Source organism: Micropterus salmoides, unplaced genomic scaffold, assembly GCF_014851395.1.
Source record: "Micropterus salmoides isolate LMB-PRFRI ecotype aquatic unplaced genomic scaffold, ASM1485139v1 Ms_hic_scaffold_4, whole genome shotgun sequence".
Classification (NCBI taxonomy): Eukaryota; Metazoa; Chordata; class Actinopteri; order Centrarchiformes; family Centrarchidae; genus Micropterus; species Micropterus salmoides.
This window is the reverse complement of record NW_024043372.1, coordinates 16,484,618-16,507,301: the sequence shown is the minus strand read 5'-3', so window position 1 is coordinate 16,507,301 and position 22,684 is coordinate 16,484,618. Positions and strand designations below refer to the sequence as shown.

The following is a 22,684-nucleotide window of genomic DNA, read 5'->3' as shown; positions in this document are numbered from 1 at the left end:
AAAATTATTTGAACATGTAAAATGTTAAAATTGTGGGGCATGCATTGCTTGAACATGGATGTATGAATGCCTTTGTCAAACCCGGCATAAGGCTCTTTATTAAACCAGTAGCAGCTGATAAACTGATAAAAAGCCCTTATTTTCCATTCCATTTTCTCAGAATGCCATTAGCATATACAATCTGATATGTGCCGCATCACTGCTATTTACTGTCAGCCTGCATCTTTATTTTCTATTTACAGACATTGCAGCGGTTCCCCAATTAGCTTACCTGCTCCCTCAGGTGAGCGGTGCTGAGCTCCTGGTGACCAGATGGCAGGGGGCAGCTCATCGTGCCTGCTGCTCGGGTGGTACACAGCTGACGTGCCATTGTGGTTCAGATGGTCCAAGAAACTGGCTGAGGGAGAGACCTTCCTCAACTGGGCCAGAAATTCAAAGTGGGCCAAGTCCTCCAAGGAATTCTGGGAGTCTGAACTCTTACCTGGTAACAGAGAAATAGTAAATGAAATATCTATAAAAAGAATTGTGTTTATTTTCAACCAGAGGTTAGTTCTTACATGAAATTAGCAAGCAGTGTCTAGCGTTTTGTAAAACTTTATAGAGGAGAGCGGGGTGATTTGAGCCTGTGGGGAAGTTGAGCCACCTCTTGTTTCTCGGGAACCATAGACCAAATTGGTCATGTGAATACACATTATTGAATTCATCCATTTTACTCACCCTGTGATGGAGCGAGGCCCATGGAATAAGTGATAAGCACATTTAAGATTAAAAAAATGTTTTTTGCCTTTCAAAGTGATATTTCTATGTTCAAGGAGTCCTTGGTTTGGACAGAGTGGTGGGAGAGATACAAAAATGGAAAGTCCATTCATCAGGTGGCACGGGACATGATGAGAAACAGGATGACTTTAAAGCAATACATTGATATGAAAAAACTAGGAGACATAGCTCCAATGTTTCACTATTTAAGTGCAATTAAATGCTGGGACCTGGCGTTCGAGTTGGCACAATGAAATTACATTGATGTCCCAGACCCCCATGTGGCTCGACTTACCCCTCATATGGGGCAAGTTGAGCCAAGAGTCCACTTTTTTTTGGAAAGCCATATTTTAGATCCAAATTGATTATTCCCAGTGATGCACCACATCCTAAAATATATGTACATATTTTAGTTGGAGACATTACTGTCATGTCCTCATTTTAAAGAGACCTTAAGTAAAAACTGGCTCAACTCACCCCGCTCTCCCCTACATAATTCTGCTACATGCACACACACACAGCCTTATTAGTGAAATTTGCAAGAACATATTATCGTTACGAGATACTTTTTTCCTTCCTTTATTGGCGTAAATCTCTTGGCTGAGACGACAATATAAAAGCCACGTTGAGACAATAAGTACAATACAGACAACAAAAATATGTCAAAAAAAGTGTCAAACACTGCACAAAGTAGCATAAACAATATCCAGTTATTATGCACATTAATATATGGCATTCCAAGTGTAAATGAAATTATTGAGAAAGAGTTTGCTCTCTGACTTTGTGTGAATGTACACTCCGTGTTTATGTAATTATGTAAATGTGTGCGTGTGTGCAGAGGGAGTGGGGATAAATTGTAAAGTGACACAGTGAATTTAATGAAACTGAATTGTTTACTTGAAGACTGACAACTAAAGCAATATATTCAGGGAACAAGTTGGCTAGATATGAAACTAGATTTTAAGAATTCTTTCTCATTCGTACCCTTGAGTACAGTGACAGGCAGGCAGAGAGAGAGAAAGCCACGAGAAGAAGAGAGGGCGCCTCCTATCATGAATCAAGTCAGCTTGTAGCGACTTTGAGGAAGATTTTTCAAATGCTTGCAGATGTTGGCATATTTTGAGCTGTTTTTTATGTGGTGAAGGGAAGAGCCTGTGCGGTCGAGTGTTGTAAAAACTCAGCTTTGCCTTCATCAGGCAAGGCCAAATCACACGAGGCGAGGGAGCTAAGTGATTGTTAGTAGGCAAGCCGCGTGAGCCTTTGATCTCTCCTAAATAAAAGGGAAAGCCTCACGTCGCGCGGTGCTGATTTCAGTACCGTAACGTCACCTCTTTGATGCATGGAAATATTGTGACATTGTGTGGGATGAGTTCTTTTGTCATGCTTTCAGAAGGCAGCCTTTTCAAAGAGAAGAGTGAAAAAAGGAACAGCTTGTAGGGAAGGCATGGTTTCATGAGCTGATATAAAGGTGTGTGTAGAGGGCTTTGAGAAGCATCATGAGACTGGAGGCGTCTTGCATCAGAAAAACATTGTAAACTTGTTTACACATACAGTAGTGTCCGACACAGCAGTCTGATACAGTATTTATTTACATAGCTTTGGTCCTTTCTTGGTCAGGCCTTAATTCTTCAGAAACAAATGCAGGGATATTTATTGTTCTGGAAAGAAGCTTAACTTAAAATAGCAAAAAGTGTACAGCAAAGACAACGCTTTACTTCAGTTTATGACTTACAGTACATCTGCAGTGGTTCCTGGTCTGCCTCCCTGTCAGTGGCAGATGTGGTGGTGCCGTCCTCCATGGCCTCGGCCTCCGGCTCAACCTGCCCCCAGTAGTTCCTGCAGCCGGGGCTGAGGCTGTGCGGCCGCGTGGAGCGAGCAGGGCTGCCCGTCTCCTCCGTCCCGTCACTTGGCGTCAGGCTTGTCTTGTCCAGGCTCTCCTGACAGTCCTGTGGCTCCAGGCTCCACAGGCCAACTTCATCCTCCCCCTCAGACCCCAGTGAACTCACTTGCTCAGCATCCACTGTGAGAGGGAGAGAAGAAGAAATGCCATACAGTAAACAGACAGTATGCTCATTAAAAATAAATCATGAACAGTGTTGAATGAGTTATTTTGTGATTTCCTTTTTTTATTTTTAAACATGATTCAAAATGCAATAGACATGAGTTTCTTATCATTTCAGATGGCATTTTGTTGGTTGAGCTGGAGATAGTGATCAACACAAACCAGACACAATGCTGCATCATTTTAAAGCATATGCCAGGAACTGAAACTGAACAGCAGAAAAAAAACAACCAGAAATTCAAAAATGTTTTGTAAATTTTAAAAGCTATCTTCTTCTTTTTGAAGTAAGAAATAAACTGTAATTTGTATTTCTGTGTTGTTCCTCTGTGAGAGAGAGGAATGAAACTGTCTTCATGTGAATTTGTTCAATGTGTTTCTTATGATGGGATATTTTATATGGCTTTGTGGGGTTTGATGTGCGGATTATGATCAATAAGCAGAGAGCAGCATACAACTTAGACATTTGTGCAAAGCAGATCCAGAACTGTAAAAGAAGGGTCCCAATTAGAAATCATGATTTTTCTGACACGAACTGTCGCCACAATATAAAACTTCAGACAAAGAAAGTATAAATAGTCATTTCTGATCAATTTCAGTGTAATTTCTGAAGGGGTGGTTTTACTCTGATGGTACTGAGAGTGAAATGTGGCTTTAATTAATTCAAACCAAAATTACATTAAATCAAAAAAACAGATAAATTAAATAAATCTAAATTTACTCAATTAAGGCCACGACTAAAAAAAGAGACACCAGTTTGTAAAAGTGTTAATCTTGGTGATCAAACTTCAATCCAATAAATGACAGCTTGTTTTAATGTCAATATTAATCATTGTAATTTCAACATTTACTGTCTGTCAAATAGAGGATTTGTCATATTTAGAATTAATTTCTTCAAAGTTTTTTTTTAAATCAAATAGTAAAATGTTATTTTGAAGTAAAACATTTTGTATGTGTAATTGCTCTGAAAGAACATGTATCTTTATGTCTAAATTCAAAGTTTCAGCACATGTACGGTATGCGACTTGTAATGTGGCAGCGATAGAAGAAAAGATAAATAACATACTGTAATTTAAAAGTGTACCCAGACTGATGCAAAACTGGAAAGGCGCATTACTTTTTCCCATGGCAAGACAATAAATGACAATCACAAACACATGCCAGGGATTTCAGCTGTAGGCTCTCATTTCCAAGACTTTTTTTTGAGGACTCTCTGTTTCCCTCTCACTGATTGGCAATATCTAATCACAACCAAGTAATGACCATTTAAGAACACAAACAGACTCCTTGCCAGTGCCTTTGAAATATATCATCAGAGAAAGCCTAACCATTGTCGAGGGGAGAGCATGGACTGTGCCAACACACAGAGAGCTAATTCTTCTTTTTGTGAAAATACAGTTTCTGAGCAGTATCTGATGAAGGTCGCAGTGCAACATTGTCATGCTTCTTATTAGTTTTAAATACATTTTAAATCTTTGGCCTTGTGAGTCTTGTGCCTCTTTTCATCAGATCAGAGTAAAAATAAGGTTTCACAGCTCATTAAATTTCACAAAACACAAACAAAGTTTATTCATTAAACTGTCAAAACAACTCTAAGTCACTCATGAAAGATTGTCATTTTTGTTTGAGCTGTTCCAAATACACCCTTACTGGCTGGTGGACACGATAATTCATGAGCATTTTGCTTTCAACTGCTCAACACATTCAGTTTTGCCACACAGCTCAACAGGGACAAAGGCCAGAGACTGTACACTGGGGAGACATTTTTGCAAATCTACCTCATCAGCTTTACATCTAGAAGACACAAACACAGAGATAGCACACACACTCACTCTGTTACTGAAAGAGCAACGGGGGGGCCGGGTGCTGCTGAGGGGGCGGCCCACAAACACAAACAGACACTTAAAACACTTGTGAGGGCGCCTGTACAATTTACAAACATTCTTCTGATGAGTATATTCACTCATCTCATACACCTACATATGTATCTGTTTGTATCAGCAAGTTGAATGCCCTGCCCCAGCTCCATTACAACTCTGTTAAAAGTGAGCTCATGCAAAACTGTGATTCACCCGAGGGTAGTCACCCAAGCCTCAGCTCCATGCAGAGCTGCTCTACTGACATGGGGAGGAATGACTTGCTCTTATTGGGGGTGAAATTGGTCATCAAATGTGCTTCCCTACAGCAGACAGCTATGAAGTTATATGATGCAGTTGAGGTCGACCTATCAGCCCTGCAGGAGTTTTCTGGGATGATGGGACATACTGCTGGTCCCAAAAAGAGCTAAATCTGGTCCGGATTAACATCAAATTGGCTCTAATTTTCTCTCCCATGACAGTGAGTGACACTGAGCCTGTATGTGCTGTCATTACAGCGGCACCGCGCTGGGATGGCTTTCATTATCGGGCCCGTTGATTTATTTATTTGGATAGCGATTGCATCCTTCAAATAGGTCTTGTGTTTTTTTTGTGTTGGAGCAGGGCAGCTAAATCTTTGAACAGCGCAGGAGGTTTGGGAATGCCTGCAAGCAGAGATTATATGTCAAGGTACAAAGGAGTTTAAGAGTAGGGAATTCATGCAGTGTGCAAGAGTCCTGAGAATGTGTTATTTGTTGGAATATGCTGAACACAAAATAACACACGGCACAGCACAGTAGAAAATAGTCCACTGCTATTGTGCGTGCACTTTAGTGTGTGTGGGAAGACTGTGACTCATATCCAGAGAGTGCTAACTGAACTGTGCTGCATCATGCTTGACAATGTCGATCACTCGGCCCTCTGAGGATTGTTTCTGATAGTTTGACAACAACAATGTGTTCAGATCAAACGCTGCAGCACTAATATGTTTAAATCTGTCAGTTGCTTTCCCTGTCTGAATGAACATGTGAGAGATTGACAGTCTTGCCTGCCATCAGAAGCATAAAAAATGATGACCTACAGTAGTTCTTTTACTATCACCATAGTTTAGTCAGTTTTCCAAAGCCAGACGGAGACCGATAACGCCTGAATAGATTCATAAGCACATATGTGTGGGACACAGAAACACAGAATTTTTACACAGCCAAACTCAAATGCAAACCACACCACACACAAAAACTCACATAAGATAAAGGAAAGAAAAAATCCTCTTAACATGTCTCTGGCTCACAGCGCTACAGAGAGTTTCAGTGCCGCTCTACTTTTGCACTGTTTATATCCCAGAGGGCATCTACTGTACAGCTACACGCTAAGCAGCAGTTTATTTTACGATGCACACATGTGATCTAGTATTGACTTAGTAATTATGTGGCTAAATGGTAAGCATGCAATAATTACCTAGAAATTACCTTGTTTGTTTCTTTTGGTTTTAAACGGCAACAAACAAGGCCAGGCCCAATTTACAGCGCAATGTAATCGTTACCGTTCTGTTGAATTTTACAATTCAAGATTGTTACATAAAAGCCAGAAAAACGTTTTTAACGGTTTCACTATTTAATAGCATTTTATCTCTCATAATCTATGGTGTTCTCTCTGACACAATGAATACATTTTGATGCAAATATAAGTTCAAGACATTTTGGTAACCAGGAAAAAATAAATTTTGAGCAACAGGCAAACTGAGCACCAATATAGGTATTTCTGAAATTGTCATAAAAGCACAGATTTTGTTAAGTCCCCCAAATTAGAACCATTAAACACACACCATATGCATACTCTTGAAATTACCTTCAAATATTCATAGGAAATAAAATCAAGGACAGTACATATTTTCAAGTCCTCACCTTAGTTTTAGAATTTAAATAAATGTTCTGTTTTTTAGGTTGGCACTTTTCATTTTGTTCACTTTTTATAGCAAATCACGTTTTTTAACTGATACCAATCAGGAGTTAGAAGAAATTAAATACATGTTGCACTTCATAGGACATAATGGTGCTCATGCCACAACACAGTAACATCTGGTACATTTCTTGCAGTACAAAACATAGCAGGTTAAACTGGGATACAGAGGCATTGATTAAAACGTACTGATCCATTATATTTTTGGAACAGAACTCCTTTTGATATCAAAAATACATTTTAAACATTATTTTTAAGTTATTCAATTTTAGTGACTGTATGAAATAATGCTTCTTCCATGTTACTAAAATTGTGATGGTGTCACGGGTGTCAAAAGAAACTTGCTATTTTGAACTCAATAAATTACCACATGACGGTCATGGACGCCCACACGCTAAACAAAAAGCAAGCGCAGGAAGATGTGTGTATTGTCATTTTACAGTACCTATGAGAGCAGTTCAGAGAAGAGGTAAATCCATATTCATCTGCAGAGCGCACTCATGTTGACAACGATGGCCTCTCTTAAAATATATGGCATTAACCAAACATGTCATTCAAAATTCTCAATGTGGCAGCTTTCGTATTCATACCTGCTGGCTGACTTTTGTACAATGAGTCAGGGGAGGACCGCAACCAAGAACAAACACCTCCCACCTGATCTCCTTCATCTTAGCAACTCTCTCTCTCTTTCTCTCTCTCTTTCTCTGTCTCTCTCTCTCACACACACACACACACACGGGGTGATAGTTTCTTCTGACTTTGGCTCTTTGGTCTGCACTGCTTTGGTTTGGTTTGACCTGTCCTAAGAACGATGAGAAAAACACACCTTCATGACCACGTGCCAATTGTGTTTTATCTGCCTCTGCTATTGCACATGCACCAATTACAAAATGAACAAACTCTCTTTCTTTCAATGAAAACTGATTCAAAATGTTGTCATTCTATAAGATCATAGGAGGGTGTATGACACCAATAATATCAGTGTTGAAGTTTCCTCTTGGTGGTTGCCTCATTTTGGAATGCAACTCTTAATTTCAATTTATCCAAATGTTTTACAGATTATAACTTGAATGTTGACAGCAAATTGAGGATTAAATGCTCTAAATTACATGTTAACCAATAGGAATGGTGGTAATGTGATGTTTTGCTGCACTTTTATGGCATTTCTGTGGCCAGAGAGGAGGAAGTGCAAACATTCTTCTCTAATGATGGTGAAAATAACCACAAACACATTGATATGAAAGTCTAAGTCAAACAGTCAAGTTCATTTCTTAGCTGGTTGGCAGGGAGCCACAAAAAAAGATTTGCAAATGGCTGCCGGGGGAAAAAAAGACTGAAACTGTGACACTGTAATGAGGATTGGAAAGGTCATATTAGTGTGGCGGAAGAGATGCTAAAAGGTGATGTGTGGTGCAGTATGTGATTTTGCATTCTTGCAATGTGTTTGGTATACAGTGCTATGCTGTGGTATGTATGTAAGAGAAAGGGGTTGACAAGAGTGAGACTGAGTTGCAGACACCAGCGCATGAAGAAGGCTGCACAGAGCATAAACTGTACTGAGAGTGAGAAAGAAAGAAGATGATGGAGAAGGAAAGAGATAATAAAAAGACAGTGGAGTGAGGAATTAGAGAAAAAAAGAGAGAGACAGAGAGAGAAAGCAGTGTCAAACTGTCCCTGACACAAATCCTCTAACTGATGTCAAACTGTGAAAAACATACTACAGAGGGAAATTCCCTCAACGCGCACACACAAACACACACATAAACACGCACACACACACACACACAAACTAGGGTATAGAGAAATACAGAAAAACAAACAAACTTGCATTGTGGGCACAAATGGGGAGCAAGGCCAGCCTGCTACTGCAGAGGACTACAGCATGATCAAACACAGCAAAGAAATACATGACAATAACTGTGTGTGTATTTGTGTGTGTACACGACACTCCATGCATATCTGAATTTTCAGCCAGAGATAGAAAAGTTAAAACCCATGCAGTGCCACAGCAGAAAAGCCACGACTCTGTGCCCTAGATGTCCCGCTCATTAGGAGACACCACCCTGTCAGAGCATTTAAACCACCACAGAATATGCAGCCGAGGGGCAACATCTGCACTCTGAAAGACGCAGAGGCGCACCGAACAATCAGCTCAAGAAATAAACACCAAGCTACTTTCCTCATATTGATTAAGGCTCTGCAAAGACAGAAGCACACACACCAGCCGTGCAATTCTGCACACTAAGCAGGGATCTTTAAACTGACAACAAACACCATATTGAAACTATTTAGCCTTTGTTCAGTGTGGCTTTTAATGATTCTGTCCAATTAGGGCCCTTGTGACACAAAAGCAGAATCCCTTTTGGCATTTTATTAGCTTCAAAGCCACTGATTCCACTCTCAAAGTTGATTTGTCAACGAGTTGCGCTTTTAGTGTGACTGTGCGCTGGTGTTAGTTTCATTATTCACACATGAGTTCTTAGTACGATTTCAGAGGAGCCTCTGCGAATCAAAGCATAACCCCCAAGACAACAACTGTAACATACTGTAGTGCTGTGTACAGCTGCTATGGATACTTTGAAAGGGCCCAGGCATCTGAAAATCGATTGAGATCAGAAGTACTGATCTGTAATTCTCTATCTACATGTCACATCACTGCACCAAACAGTGAACCACATGTGCTCAGTGGAAACCTGCTCTTGTGTGACTTCAAGAAACCAACAAATTTAACCAACAGCAAACAAGATGAAATACTGTACAGCAAAACCACTAAACAAATAGTTCACAAAGCTGTAACTTACTGTATAGCCCATATGCTGCAGGGTACGCTAATTTACCTCATGGTGAAACTGAGAGCATAATGACTTCTCTGCTATTGTCTTCATGTTTCACCTTTAATCCTAGACAAAGTTTTTTTAAACATCTGATAGGTCTAATCTCCTCCTACTTGTATTTTCACTTTACCCATGCGTACTGAACATTTTTGCTTAGCTTTGGCGCTCTCTAAACACAGCAGAGTATGTGTGAATTTTACATGATGTTTAGATTACACAAATCTCCTTTTTCTAATGGTATCATGGGAATTCTTACCGCGTGCATTGCACTGAGATTGAAAACGCAGAGTGAGTGTTCAAAACACCAGTAATCACACCACAAAGGTGTGTATATGTGCTGGTGAAATGGTGAGAAAACTGTGACTCAGGTCCAGTACGCTGAATTGCAGACACGCATGGAGAGGTGGTGTGAAAAAGGAGAATCACACTCATACGGTACACTTTTATCCCGTCTTGTAGATTCCTACCCGAGCCATATGCATTCTTAGATTGTGGTGAGTAAATACAAGACATCACTTTCACAGGGGTGACAGCTGCCTCCACAGGAACTTTAAAATGTATAGATTTACATTTCTCACAGGTAGGGTTCAAAGAGCCAGTGTTACCGCTGCAAGATAATTAGCTGATCATTCAGTATCATTATAATGACTGTTATCTAATGTCGCCTCTGTCGTATATAGATCACCCAAAACAAACCATAGGGCGTTAAAAATGGATGAGCAACCCAGTCTCATTTTCTATCGGACCTGTTTGTTTTTGAAAACTGCTGAAAAAGCAGAAATGAGTAGCAGGGAAATGAAAAAGAATAGAGATCGCAGTTCACATTTCAATTTGAATGAGTTTGACAAAATGTTTTGTCTATAACACGCAAGTGCTGCCTCACTTTTTCCCTTTACCTCTCTGCTGTGTGTTACATTGTGGTTTTCCCATTAAGAGACAACAATGAGCACTAAAAACTACTAAAACAAACAAAAAAAGACTTCCTGCTCTGATACCGACCAGATACTGTTAGCTGTTTGCCAAACATAACTATTAATGCAAAACATGCAGCAATCAGTTTTTATCTGCAGAAATGAGACAAGGTGTGAGTAAAGAGGTGTGCAAAGACTCTTTGTGGTTGCCTGTTCTTCCTTTGGAGGTTTCCTGTATGCTGCTGCCTGCATGTTTGCCACCATGTTTACCTGTCCTGTAGACCACCACAGTGACATTTATATAAATCTTTTTTACCTTGTTTGACACTGGCCTTTCCCTTCAAAGCAGTTACACGTGGCTTTCTGCTAAAGTGACTTTTTTTCAACTTTGTGGCCTTTGCAAAAGTAACACCCTATTGTCGGAGAAGATAATTGGATTATTTAATGAGATTATTTATTTATTTACCTGGTTTGCTGTCAGAATTGGCAAGGGTGGAGTGATTTTATATTACCAAAGAAAAATCATAAATAACTAGTTGAGTTCTTTAAACCAAAGCAAAATACAAGCTTTTAGACAGTTTATGAATTTTCTACAGTTGTTCTCTCAGCAATTTAACATCCAGAACATTCACACATTTTACTGAGTACAGCCTGTACTCTCATTCATCGTCTCTTTCTCGCTTCCCCCATGACACATCTGTAATATACTCTACCACAAAGAGTTAATGCAGTTTCTACTGACCTATCAAAGCTAAATAAAGAAACACTGTTGATATCATTCTGGACTTCCCTGCTATGTCATGCCCAATTGTGTCAATGACTCACCGGCAGTGACAAATTTAACGTTCATATCTATACTGTGTGTAGGAGCACATAAAGCCCTGTCACCATGTTTAAGCTCAGTGTCAGTGCCAGCGTGCCCTGTATGCCTCTTCTGCACTGGAAGTGGGACTGAAGTCGGTGAGAAAGGTTAGCTCGGTTTGAGGAACACGTTATTTCGAGTTGGCCCTCCTCCTGTGGCCCTCGCTGGTTTCCGTGTAGTGAGGGATCGGTGCTGGAATGCAGTGATGGTCACAGAGGGACCCACGCACTCACCACACTGTGAATCAAAACCCAAACTCCACTTCATTAGGCTCCTGTCATTGCAAAGACTCTCACACCACTCTATAAATACCCCTGTCTCCCCCCTCCAAATTTGTTTTCCCTCTTTTTTCTTTACACATGAAAATGCTCAGGGACTGTTCCAGCTTTCTGATGTGGCTCTTTATTTTGTACGTTGGCGCAAGAAACCACACAATAGTGGCTCCTTTTGAATATTAAAACATTCTCTGACGGAGCACAAAGGTTCTGAAGTTTTTTAATAGGGGCGCACGCTAAATAAAACTTCTCTTTGAGCTTAACAGCTATACAATGTGGGATATGGTTAGTTCAACTGTAGCTGCAACTTTCAGTTACTCACTACGGGAGATTTGTTTTGAGGGTGAAACAAATATGCCTGGTATCCCACTGACTTTGTCTACTTCAAACATCTGTATATAAAGTCTGTGAGAGGTGTTTTGCGAGATGTGGTGTTCTGGAAAAGAACAATTTATTGCATTAAAGTCCAAAATGTCTTCATCTAACCACTCAAATCAGATTTTAAACTATACAAATAATAATAAAACTATAAAAATAAGAATTCTGAGGAGCCCACATAAAGATATAAAAAAAATCAGAGCAGACCACGTGAAATTATTCACTTCACTACACATGTAGTTACAGCACATCTTCTACACTTTCAACCACTAAAAGACTAAAAATAAAGACCTACAAGTAGGGATCTCCTGTTAGTCAGCAAAGAACATGACAATCACAAAGACAATCACCATCATCAACTGCTGCAAGTCATTCAGTAAAAACAAAGGTAAGTATTGGATGTAACCATACGTAAATACGCTTTATAATATTTCATAATGAGACATGTTCTAATAGTCACAGCCTGTACGTGAGACCTGGCAGTCGATTCCTGCCTGGTTAACATACAGACTGGGCGCCATCCTCTGGCGTATATCGACATTACATTTTACACCAAAACATTTCGAGTGACCACATTTGACCTCCATGGCTTTGAAATAGAGAAAAGATGCCTTTCTAATGTGTCACTCTGCTTTAATTTTCTTCGTCTCTCAATCGTTCCTTACATGACTGCAAACACCATCTACTCTCTTTCTCTCTCTCTCTCCGTCTGTCTGTCTCTGCCTCTCTGCTTACTTTTGTCAATTTTTTTCCTGCTCTTTAAGCATAAAGAAAAGCAGGCAGCAAAAAGAGGAACACACACACTTAAATTTTTCTTTTGTGGTAATGCAGTTCTGATTAGTGAGATGTCGGGACTCATATTGCATATTACTTTAATTTACATGTTTGTCATTAGTTGCAGCTTGATGAGTGTGTGTGTGTGTGTGTGTTTGGTTTGTGTGTGAGAGAGAGAGAGAGAAAGACAGACAGAGAGAGAGAGAGAGAGAGAGAGCGAGAGAGAGAGAGAGAAAGAGAGAGAGAGAGACTGTGTGCTGTGTGCATGTGAAGCCTGAACCAACGCCTTGAAAAAGAAACTAATTAAAGTCATGGAGAGAAATGCAAAGGCAGCAGAACCGCACAAGAGAGTGTGTGCATGTCATTACTGACCTGGCCCAGTTGGAGAACAAAATGATGGCAAGGAGAGAGAGAGAGAGAGAGAGAGAGAGAGAGAATAAAAACCGCAACCAGTGAAATAATGTATATAAAAAAGACTCAACACGAAGAAAGGTTTAAAAAGCAAACTTTGGGAGTTTAAGAGGATCTTTGATGTGTATCAGAAGAGGAAAGCAGCTTTGCGACTGGGACGACAGTAATTTTAAGTCGAAGCAGAAGGCTGGCTGGCTGGCTGACTGGCTGCCTGGCTGACTGACTGTGGGCTTTGATGGCGCTGGCTGTTTGAAGTGGTTTTCGGGGGAAGGGAGCAGCGTGTGGTGTCAGTGGGACAGGGGAGGTGCTCAGGGAGGGTGGGGGGCATGGTGGCGACTGTACAGGGCTTGGGGAAGCTAGGCTGGGAGGAGTGGAGGATGGATAGATGGATAGGAAGGAGAGGGGAAGAAAGCAGGAGATGGAATGGCTACAACTGGAAAAATGTGTCAAAGGGACAGGAGGTGGAAGAGTTGAGGTGCATGGATGAGGAGATGACAAGGAATCAAAATGATGATAAAAAAAGAGGAGAAAGAGAGAAGACAGAAGACTGAAACAGTTAAAAGAAAGAGAAACTCACACAAAGAGAAAGAGAAGAAAGAAAGGCACCAGATGATAGCCAGAAAAAGCTGCAAATCTGAGGAGGGGAGAAAAAAAAAAAGAGACAACGAAGTCAATGAAGTCAACCTTCCAGATCTGTGTCTGAAATCCAGAGCCCTGTCCCAATATCAGGCCTGGACACATTCACACCTACCTATTACTTGTATCATTTAGATGACGTTACCTCCCTCTGATATGCTGCCAAGCTGCCTTATGACTTACTTCCACTTCCATCTCTGCTGCAATGCTGGACACATGCACCATATAATCACAATGTTTCCCTAAGGTACCAAAGTCGACTGCACAGCCAACGAGGAAAACAACTTTTAATGTTTTGTTGTTTTTATTCAGTTCCTCTCCTTTTATCGGTGACTGACCTTTTTAATTTAAAACCCTCCCCCGGTTTTGTGATTTTGCAACACCATCAAAAACATGATAACCTGTCACGTTCCATGAGAAATTCTTTAAAGAAGATGAGATAAGACTATCTACTAGATCGTTACATGGTGATAAATGACAGAGTGGACCAGTACATACTGATAGTTCATTAGCGTTGCTTCCTTCCTTCTAGCACAAAATACTTCCGGTGTATGGATCCTGTTCTTTATCATACCTGAGCCACCAAAGATTAATTTGAATGATCTAATGTTGCACACTGCTAGCAAAAAATCAACATTGCTGCTTTGTCTGAGGTAAAAGTTGATGTTTGACCAATGTGTTTTGTGTTTATGAGACTACTTTTAAAGGCATAAAACCTTACACAAATAGCATTCTCATAACTTCTAATTATGACCTTGATCTGTGATGTTTCTGTAAATGTGTTTTTCCAGGCACTTTTTTTGTACTGCATGTATGACTGAATTAATGAAATTTCTGTAGCACCTGCAGCTGTGACGCCTTCACTGCCTCAAAAAGTGTCTAAAAGAGACAACGTAGCAATGTGCTAATTGCGAGGGAGTGAGAGAGAGGGAGTCAGACAGATAGAGATGTGTGTAAAATGTGAGACCTAAAGCCATGACTGTTACAGGTGGGCCTACAAATCAGTGAAGCATGTTCGCTTCACGATGGAATGTGTTTAATCCCTCCCAGGTAACTATGTGTATAGTTTCTGGGTGCGTGTGCAGGACAGAAAGTGGGCTGTGCAGGTCAGATGAAGGTGGTGGTGCCAGGTGATCACAGGTACGGAGAGACATAGGGGAAGAAGAAAGAGGGAGTTCCCATGCTGTTCTTGTTGTCCAAGTCCAAGTTTTTCTTTTTCTTTTTTCCTTCTCCTAGGCTGATATAAGTACAAACCCTTGTTTGCAAATAGAATGTAAGATGGTGGGCTTGGCAGGACAATCTGTCTTTTTAAATGATCAGGGAGATGACAATTTATATAGAAATACTCTGGGGTAGGATTGGGTGTGACGGGGTTACATTATATACAATAAGATATACATTTGTTAACTATCCAAACCCTTTCATTTCCCTGATTTTGTTAGGCTGCTGTGGACAAAGAGCATCACTGCAATATCTTCAACCAAGTCTGGTTGCCCTTGGATCACTGCAAAGTTACATTTTTATGATTTTTGCATTAAGTTGACAATTGTTGTTTGACAAGCATTTTATTCGTTGGATTAATCAAAGAGAGACATTGCGGTCTGGTTTGGAGCTCATGACTTGATCAACAGAAAATGGATATTCAACAATCTGGATAAATGATTAATCCTCAAAGTCATTTCTCAGGCAAAAGTGCTAAACACTTTCTGGTTCCAGCTTCTCAAGTGTGAAGATTTGCAGCTTTTTTCTGTTTTACAGCAAAGTAAACAACTTTGGGCTTTGGACTGTCAAATTGGACAAAACTAGCAGTTGGAAGTCATTGCTCTCTGCTCTGGAAACTTACTGGAAGTTTATTTTATAGACTAAATAATGAATCAATTAATCAAATGAAAATTATAGATAGATTAATGGATAACAACAATAATGTAATCAACTGTCATGCTCTGGTCTTGAGAAACAAGACAGTCATCAAAAAGTAAATGCAAAGCACAGCTAAACATTTTAATTGATTAGTTCTCTTGGGAGACATCTATTAAGTTTCATAATATTTAGAATGAGCTGCGGTGGTTATTGTATATATGGTGCTAATAGTAAGTGGAAGGACAGACGCACATGAGACAAAGTGTCACACAGACTAATATTTGGCTTAAAAACATTAAAACAATAAGAAAATGGACTTTGAATCTCTGAGAGAGACATGAGAGACAAAAGTGTTAAACTGATGAAACCAAAAACACTGCTTCCTTTCTTGAACCAGTAGGTGTGAGGTTTTCTGGCTTCAGAGGTGATCAAGGCAGATCCTAAACACATGCCACCCCACTCCTGTCTGTTGCTGATACACACCACATATCAAGTAGGTCTGCCTGCCTGCTCTCCTCTCTCTCTCTCTCTCTCTGCCACCCATCTGGGCCTTGTAATACATGACAGCTGAAGCAGGGTTTCCAAATTTAATTTGAGGTGTGATAAAACTGCACATATCTATAAATTGCAGTGCAGAGAGCATGCCTATGTGGATAGTTTTAACCTCTTTCTTCTGTCAAACATGTGCAGCATATCAAACACATAATACCCAGGCTGTCTGCACAAAAGGCAGATCCACAAATAGACTTGGTGAGAAGTCTTGCCAAAGCAATGACAAAGACTGTAATAATAATCCTGCAAATGGAATATGTTAAGAATGAAAAGGAATCTATTTGCAATTTCAAATTAAACAGTATGTAAAACTTCTCTATCAGATAATACGCCTTTGATGTGAAAACAGAAATGCTTCTATATGAGTGAGAAGCCGCGAGAAATACAGTTGGTGTTGTTTGTGTGAAAAGTGCATACTCAAGCACCTATATACACACATGCGCACACACCTCATGGACTCTGTGACCATTAGTGTTATCTTACAGTTTTAAAAAGTGTGATCCTTAGACATACTTTCAGCTCTCAAGTTTTTAACGAAGTCATGTGTTCACCATTCGTCTATAGTCTGCTATGCTGGATTGGACCGTCATCTACTAAGGGATTAAATCGTGATTGTCTAAATAAAAGCTTCATTTCTGTGAGCGATCCAAGTGGATTTAAAAAATAAGCTGTATATTTTGTTGCAGAAAAGAACATTTTGCTGTAACATCTCGACAAAAGAGATCCTACAACTCACAACAGTCACATGCAGGAGCTAATATGGCAGAAAAACCCTCTGGGTGTTTTAATCCTGCAATGGCACAGCAAAACTTTTTCAAATAATTCCTCTTGGAGTGGATCAACAGCGTGGCAGCCATGCGGCAGGAATGTACACAGAACAGACACAGAACTGCTTTGGCTCCATCTGAAAACATCAGAATGAGCAATAATCGAATAAACATGTGAAAAATACCAGAGAGACTCAATCAAGGGATTCCCCATTACTGTTGTGCAGATCTGGCATCAAACACATAGAGCTAGGATGGGAGAAAGCGTTGACACTTGGAGCTGTGGGAACGTTGAGGAACAAATGAGGAAACACTTAGATTTTCCCACATTCTGTCGCCCGTCTCGTCTCTTCTGTCTCTACCCCTCACGCCCCTCAGCCCTTTCCATCTCTTGTCTTCTGACGCCGAAGTACTGTTTTCACTGTCTCCAGCCCTGTCAACCCCATCAGTTCCCAACCTCTGTCATCCTCCTCTCCTTTCTTCCTCCTTGGTCCCTCCCACCCGCTGGTTCTGACGCCTGAGCTGAGCCCCTTGAAGAGTCCTGGTAATAAACTGTGGTGCCTGGGCTCTTCATTGCTGTCTCGTTCTCCCCACCCCTCATCCCTGAGCGCCGATACATCTGCCGTTAAAGTAGCCCGAGTCCAAAAGGCCCGGCCCCTCCACTCTGTACAGTACAAGCGCCTCAGTCTTTAACATTCAAATGTTTTCCCCCTATTCTTTCTCTTTTTCCCTCTCTTTTTTGCTGGTCGAATCCTTTGTGTACAGTGTGCTATGCTCACTGTGGCAGCACTGTGCCAGAAAAAGCCACACAAACACACACACACACGTATGCACACACGTACACAGTCACAGACACACAGCTGGGCCCCAGCTGCATACAAAGACTGGGGTTTGGAAATCAATGAAGGAGAAAGAAGAAAAGGGGAAAGGAGTTTAAATAAATTGGCACTTGAAAAAAGAAGAAAAACGAGAAAGCGGGAGAGAGGGAAACAGGGAGAGAGAAAGCGCTCTCTTAAAAAGGCACATCAACTTAACAACAGAGTGAGGTTTTTCGTGGACTAACAAAACATAACGCGCAAAGCAACAGGACTTAATATGTTTGTGAGTGTGCCCATGAAATGCAATCCTACATTTGATTGAAGAGTGAGGGTTTAAGTGAGTCTGATCTGTTGTGCGGTATGGTGAAGACGCCCGCTGAGTTTGAGGGCAGGGGAAAGCCCAAACATAACACAGCCAGAAGACTTGAAAATAAATTACTGTTGTAGTGTTGCCTCTGATGAAAGCCAAACAGCAGTGCCACCAAGGTGGCTTTTAGCAAAATTATTTTAGATAGAGAATAGGTATTAAAGTTTTCAAGTTGTCTTCCAAAAACTGAACTAAACCGCCGGTTATTTTCTTCAGTTTCTTTATTAATGTATTTTACAGTAAAACTAAACAATAATCATGACATTCTTTTATTATTGTTATTCTTTAAACATCATCTAGTAAATTTAGAGATTTCTGGCTTATATACAAAACAGTGTAGTAAAAAAACTTTTAAAGACTAAAAAATATGGGATGAATTTCACTATTATCTCCCTCAATAAGGAAAAGGGCAAATGACCCCATGGTGTCAGAAATCATTGATCTATACACAGTCTTTCAAACTCAAATCTCTCACTCATTGTCATTAAATACAGGTCATCATTTCAAATGGATCTCTTTCCTTCCTTTGTCTTGGGACTGTTATCAATCTGCCAGGAATGAAGAGCAGTAATTTCAGCACATTGGTGAACATTGACAGTTTTATTGGGGGAGACAGAGACATAATCAATGGGCGCCTTGGAGAGGGAAGAAAAGTCAGCCTATGTTTTTTTCTCTTTCTTCTGGTTTGGAAAACATCTCCAAATTGCTGTCTTATAAGTCAGGCCTGCCAAATTCATTTGGTTTTATCAAGGACCTTTAACTCCCTGCTCACACAGCCGCCTCCAGCCCAGCAAATTCCAAATCCTACACAGAGCTTCAATACACACATTTCTACGCGGACATGAGGATGTACGCGCAGCAAGCACTCACTTACGCTGACTTTTCATATATACTGACACATGTGTGACATACACATATGCTATGTATAAGTGTGCCATCAGCACAGGCATGCATGCCTATTCGCTAACAATTCTTAGTGCAAGTTGGGGTGGGGCCCAAACATGTCCTAACAGATAATAAAGATAAAAGTGTTCAACATCAAATTTAGAGTTTTCAGATTCTAAATATCAATGTATTATCACTTTCATCTTTCTTTCCAATCAACGCCTTCACTGGTAAAACTTACTGGAAATTGACCAGAGGTGATGTTTATCTCTCCTCTGAGGTCACTGCAGGAATTAAAGGAACTGGACTGTTTTTGCTGGTAGTCTGATAAGTGACAAGTCCTTGTCAGTAAGTGTGTGTCTTTTTGTTGATAGCTTTCACGGTAGTGTGATGGTGCTGATTTGTGAAATGGAGTGCAGTCGGTCGACAAAGTGCTACGTGACAGTCAAAGGTGAGAGTGTGTGTGTGTGTACATATGGCACACACAAATACCCGTTATCGCTAAGCAGTCGGAGGGGATCTCACCCTGGTGACACTCTGTAGAGCTTCGCACCTCTCTGAATAAAATGAGGAAACACTTACAGCAAACTAATAAACTATATAAGTAAACAGACTTCTACAGCAAATAGGTTTAGGACAGTTGTGTGTCAGATCAGAGACAAACAAGCGTGCTGCCTGGTTTGCAAGGGCTTTTGTGAACCTCGAGAGAGTTCAGAATAAAGCCAGCAATGTTTGTGTGTGTGTGTGTGTATGTTTTTGAAGACAAGATATCCTCTCAGTGATAGTAATATGACAAAAGTGACCAACTTAATTCTGGGTTGTTTTTTTTCTGGTTTTGCTGCTATGTTTGCATTTTGGGTAATTGTTAGGTTTGTTAGGATATCAAATGGCTCTCCCTGCATCCCCCAACAACCTTGCATTAAATACAGAGCCAGCAGCAAGACACTGGCTGCCACGCATCGCCCATAAACCCCTGTAGTATTAAGACTAATTTAGAAGGAGGTTTATTGAGGTTTAAAGTTTAAGGCTAGGTTAACACACCGGTTATTTAGAAAGGGGTTGCATGTGATATCCGGGTTAGAAGCCTTCACTGTTGTGGATCATTTTTGTTTGTTTTGGTTAGCATTAGGGAAGTAGGGTTTGATACATGTTCAGTCCTCATCAGCAGCAGGATAGAAGAATAACTGTTTACATGTGTATCCATGCACAGGTGCGTGTATCCTTACTTCTGTTTGTGAGTTCAGAACCACACACAAACAAGGCACTTCCTGGTGCATGCAAAACAAAGTCTCAACAAAGTCTCTACATTCAGCATACTGTCTAGAAGTTCCTCTCAGCACTTTAGCAGGGAGTGCATTCACAGAAGCTGATAATCTAAAGATTTAAGGTCAACTGCAGTTTTCCACTAAATCTTGATAAGAATTGCAACAAGATTAATGACATGAGATTAAATTCAAAATGTGCAGCAGGATGAATTCCACATGCACAAGGTAGGCTACTTTAAATAAATGCAACATATTTTAAAACCTTTAAATTTGAAGGACCCCCCCCCCCCCACACACACACACAGATCTCCAAAATGAGTTATCAGTTCTTACATATGTTTTTAATATATTATTAATGTATGCATGTGCAAGTGATTTACAATTTGACAAAAAAGTTTTTATAAAGTAAGGCACTGTACTTCAACAAAAGTCTTAACTTTAGAAAATCAGTTGAAAATCCTATCTAAGCTATTTTTCTTTTATGACTCCTGATGCAGACATTAGACCTATATCTAAAAAATATATATAAAACATTATCAAACAAAATGTCAAAGCACGTTACATAGCAGGGCATATAATGCAGACAATAAGAGAACAAGATCCTAGAAAGTTTCATTCTCAAAGCAGGTTAAGCTTTCAGCGTGAACAGCAACAAAACTGTAGCCTACATGTAAGAGAAAGTCACACTTAAGTACAAACTTTGAGAAAACATATTTTTAGTTAAAATATAACTAAGTTAAAATAACAAAATTAAAGTCTGACATCACTCAAAGGTTTAAGTGTGGATACTTCTAAGTCGGTGGCGATCAGTGAAAAACACCGTTTTTCAGGTTTCAGGTTTATAAAAAGGTCCTGAGGGCCACATGTCTGTGGGCTTATTACCTCGCACCTTTCACGGTTTTGCCCAGGTATGTAGGCTACAGGTAAAGTAACCGCTGTCTGCCAAACTGAATAAAGTTGAAAAAGGTTGCTCATCAATGCAATCACACGCATGTACGCTAAAACATGTGTCTGAAATATGTAATCAAAGTGATTTCCAACAAATTGCTACACAGTTTTAATGCGTTGTTCTTCATCAGACAGAAGAACGCGGTTCGCACGAGAGCCTCTGTCCGCTGCAGCAACATCTGCCTGCATCATTTCACCAACTTATTCAAACTTTCCAGCGCGGCGCGTTTCTTACCTCGGTTTCTCCTGGGGTTGGCTTGTTTCCTTCGTTTGCCCCTACTTTCTTCTGCCATCATCACGCTTTATTTCGTTCAAAAAAAGTTGTCCAGGGTAGCAGTGCGGAGTGTGTGTGTGTGTGTTATGTGTTTGTCCCGAGTGCCTGCCTGAGAATGAATGGTGATGAGGCATCGCCTTCGGTCACAGCGGGAGACTCAGACCTTGATGGGACTCCAAGCGGAGGCGACGAGCCGTGAGGAGGAGTGATGTCAGCAGCAGAGGTTGGCCCTGAGGTCACTCTTGGCATCGTGAACGTGCACCTTCCTCACTTATTTTCAAAGTAATCTATGTAGGTAAGACCTGTAGACCATACAGCACAAACAGTCATAACACTCGATAAACTTTGACAGTATATTGTCCCGAATTCGTTACATCGCACCTCCTCTTCAGAGAGGGAATTCTGTCGGTCGATTAGCATGTTCTGGCTTTCTCCATCTGAACGTGGGAATATAGGCTACTTTTCCTCCATGTATCACGTGAAGCCGAATTATTTTGTTTATGAATACGTATGCTCCTGGATAATTGGATAATTAGACTACAGTTGAATGGTTATTTAGAATAGTCTTAATTAAAAGAACGGGGGCTTCGATCAGCAGGCTAGCTGATCATCTACTGGATGCTTCCCCATGTTTTAGTTGTTATAATTTATCAGAAAAGCTCACTGCTAACTTGTGAATCTGAATCTCATCTGCGCTGCAAACACACACACACACACACACACACACACACACACACAGAGCCAGTAGGCACAGCGTCCTAAACTTGAATCAGCAGGCTGTTCGACGAGGTGCAAATTAAGCTGTTGACTCCAGCGGCTCATCTTGCTACATTTTCCCCAGAAGAGATTATAGGCCTACTAACTGCAGGTTAATGACAACAGGTATGCGCGCGCCCCCTCCACTCCCCTCCCCGTCATGTTTTATGGCTTGACTGTTATGCACGTCGCACCTGCGCTCAAGTACCCTGGAGTGGACCCCGTCCTGCGCCCCATTCACCCCTGGATGGCTGTAGGAAGTGGTGCATTGACAGTCCTTTGTGTTGCAACCTGGACCGTAATCTGTTTTGCAACTGAAAAAAACATCCGACATAAAACTGTAACGCAGCGTTCAGGACCCCCACCTTGGCTTTCTCGAGCCCCCCACCTCTTAGTAACTCAGCGAGATAATACAAACGAGCAGGGTATCTTTTCAGGGCGCATAGGCTATGTGTCCCGCTACAGAGCAAACAAACTGGGA

General features: G+C 40.7%; 1 protein-coding gene across 3 annotated transcripts in view; it reads right to left on the bottom strand.

Moving 5' to 3' along the window:
• Positions 1-22,005, bottom strand: part of LOC119885891 (zinc finger E-box-binding homeobox 2-like) — a 28,005-nt gene extending 6,000 nt beyond the window's left edge. Inside the window, exons 1-3 of one of the 3 annotated variants that reach the window (XM_038696206.1) lie at positions 21,409-22,005; positions 2,489-2,776; positions 272-481 (exon numbers count right to left, since the gene is read on the bottom strand). In XM_038696206.1, coding sequence (XP_038552134.1) covers positions 272-481; positions 2,489-2,776; positions 21,409-21,469 — 559 coding nt within the window. In that variant the 5' untranslated portion in view covers positions 21,470-22,005. Of the gene's footprint in view, positions 1-271; positions 482-2,488; positions 2,777-7,075; positions 7,218-21,408 lie in introns of those variants that run through there. The other 2 variants (XM_038696205.1, XM_038696207.1) reach the window with 2 other exon arrangements.
• Between the last annotated feature and the right edge of the window lie 679 nt (positions 22,006-22,684).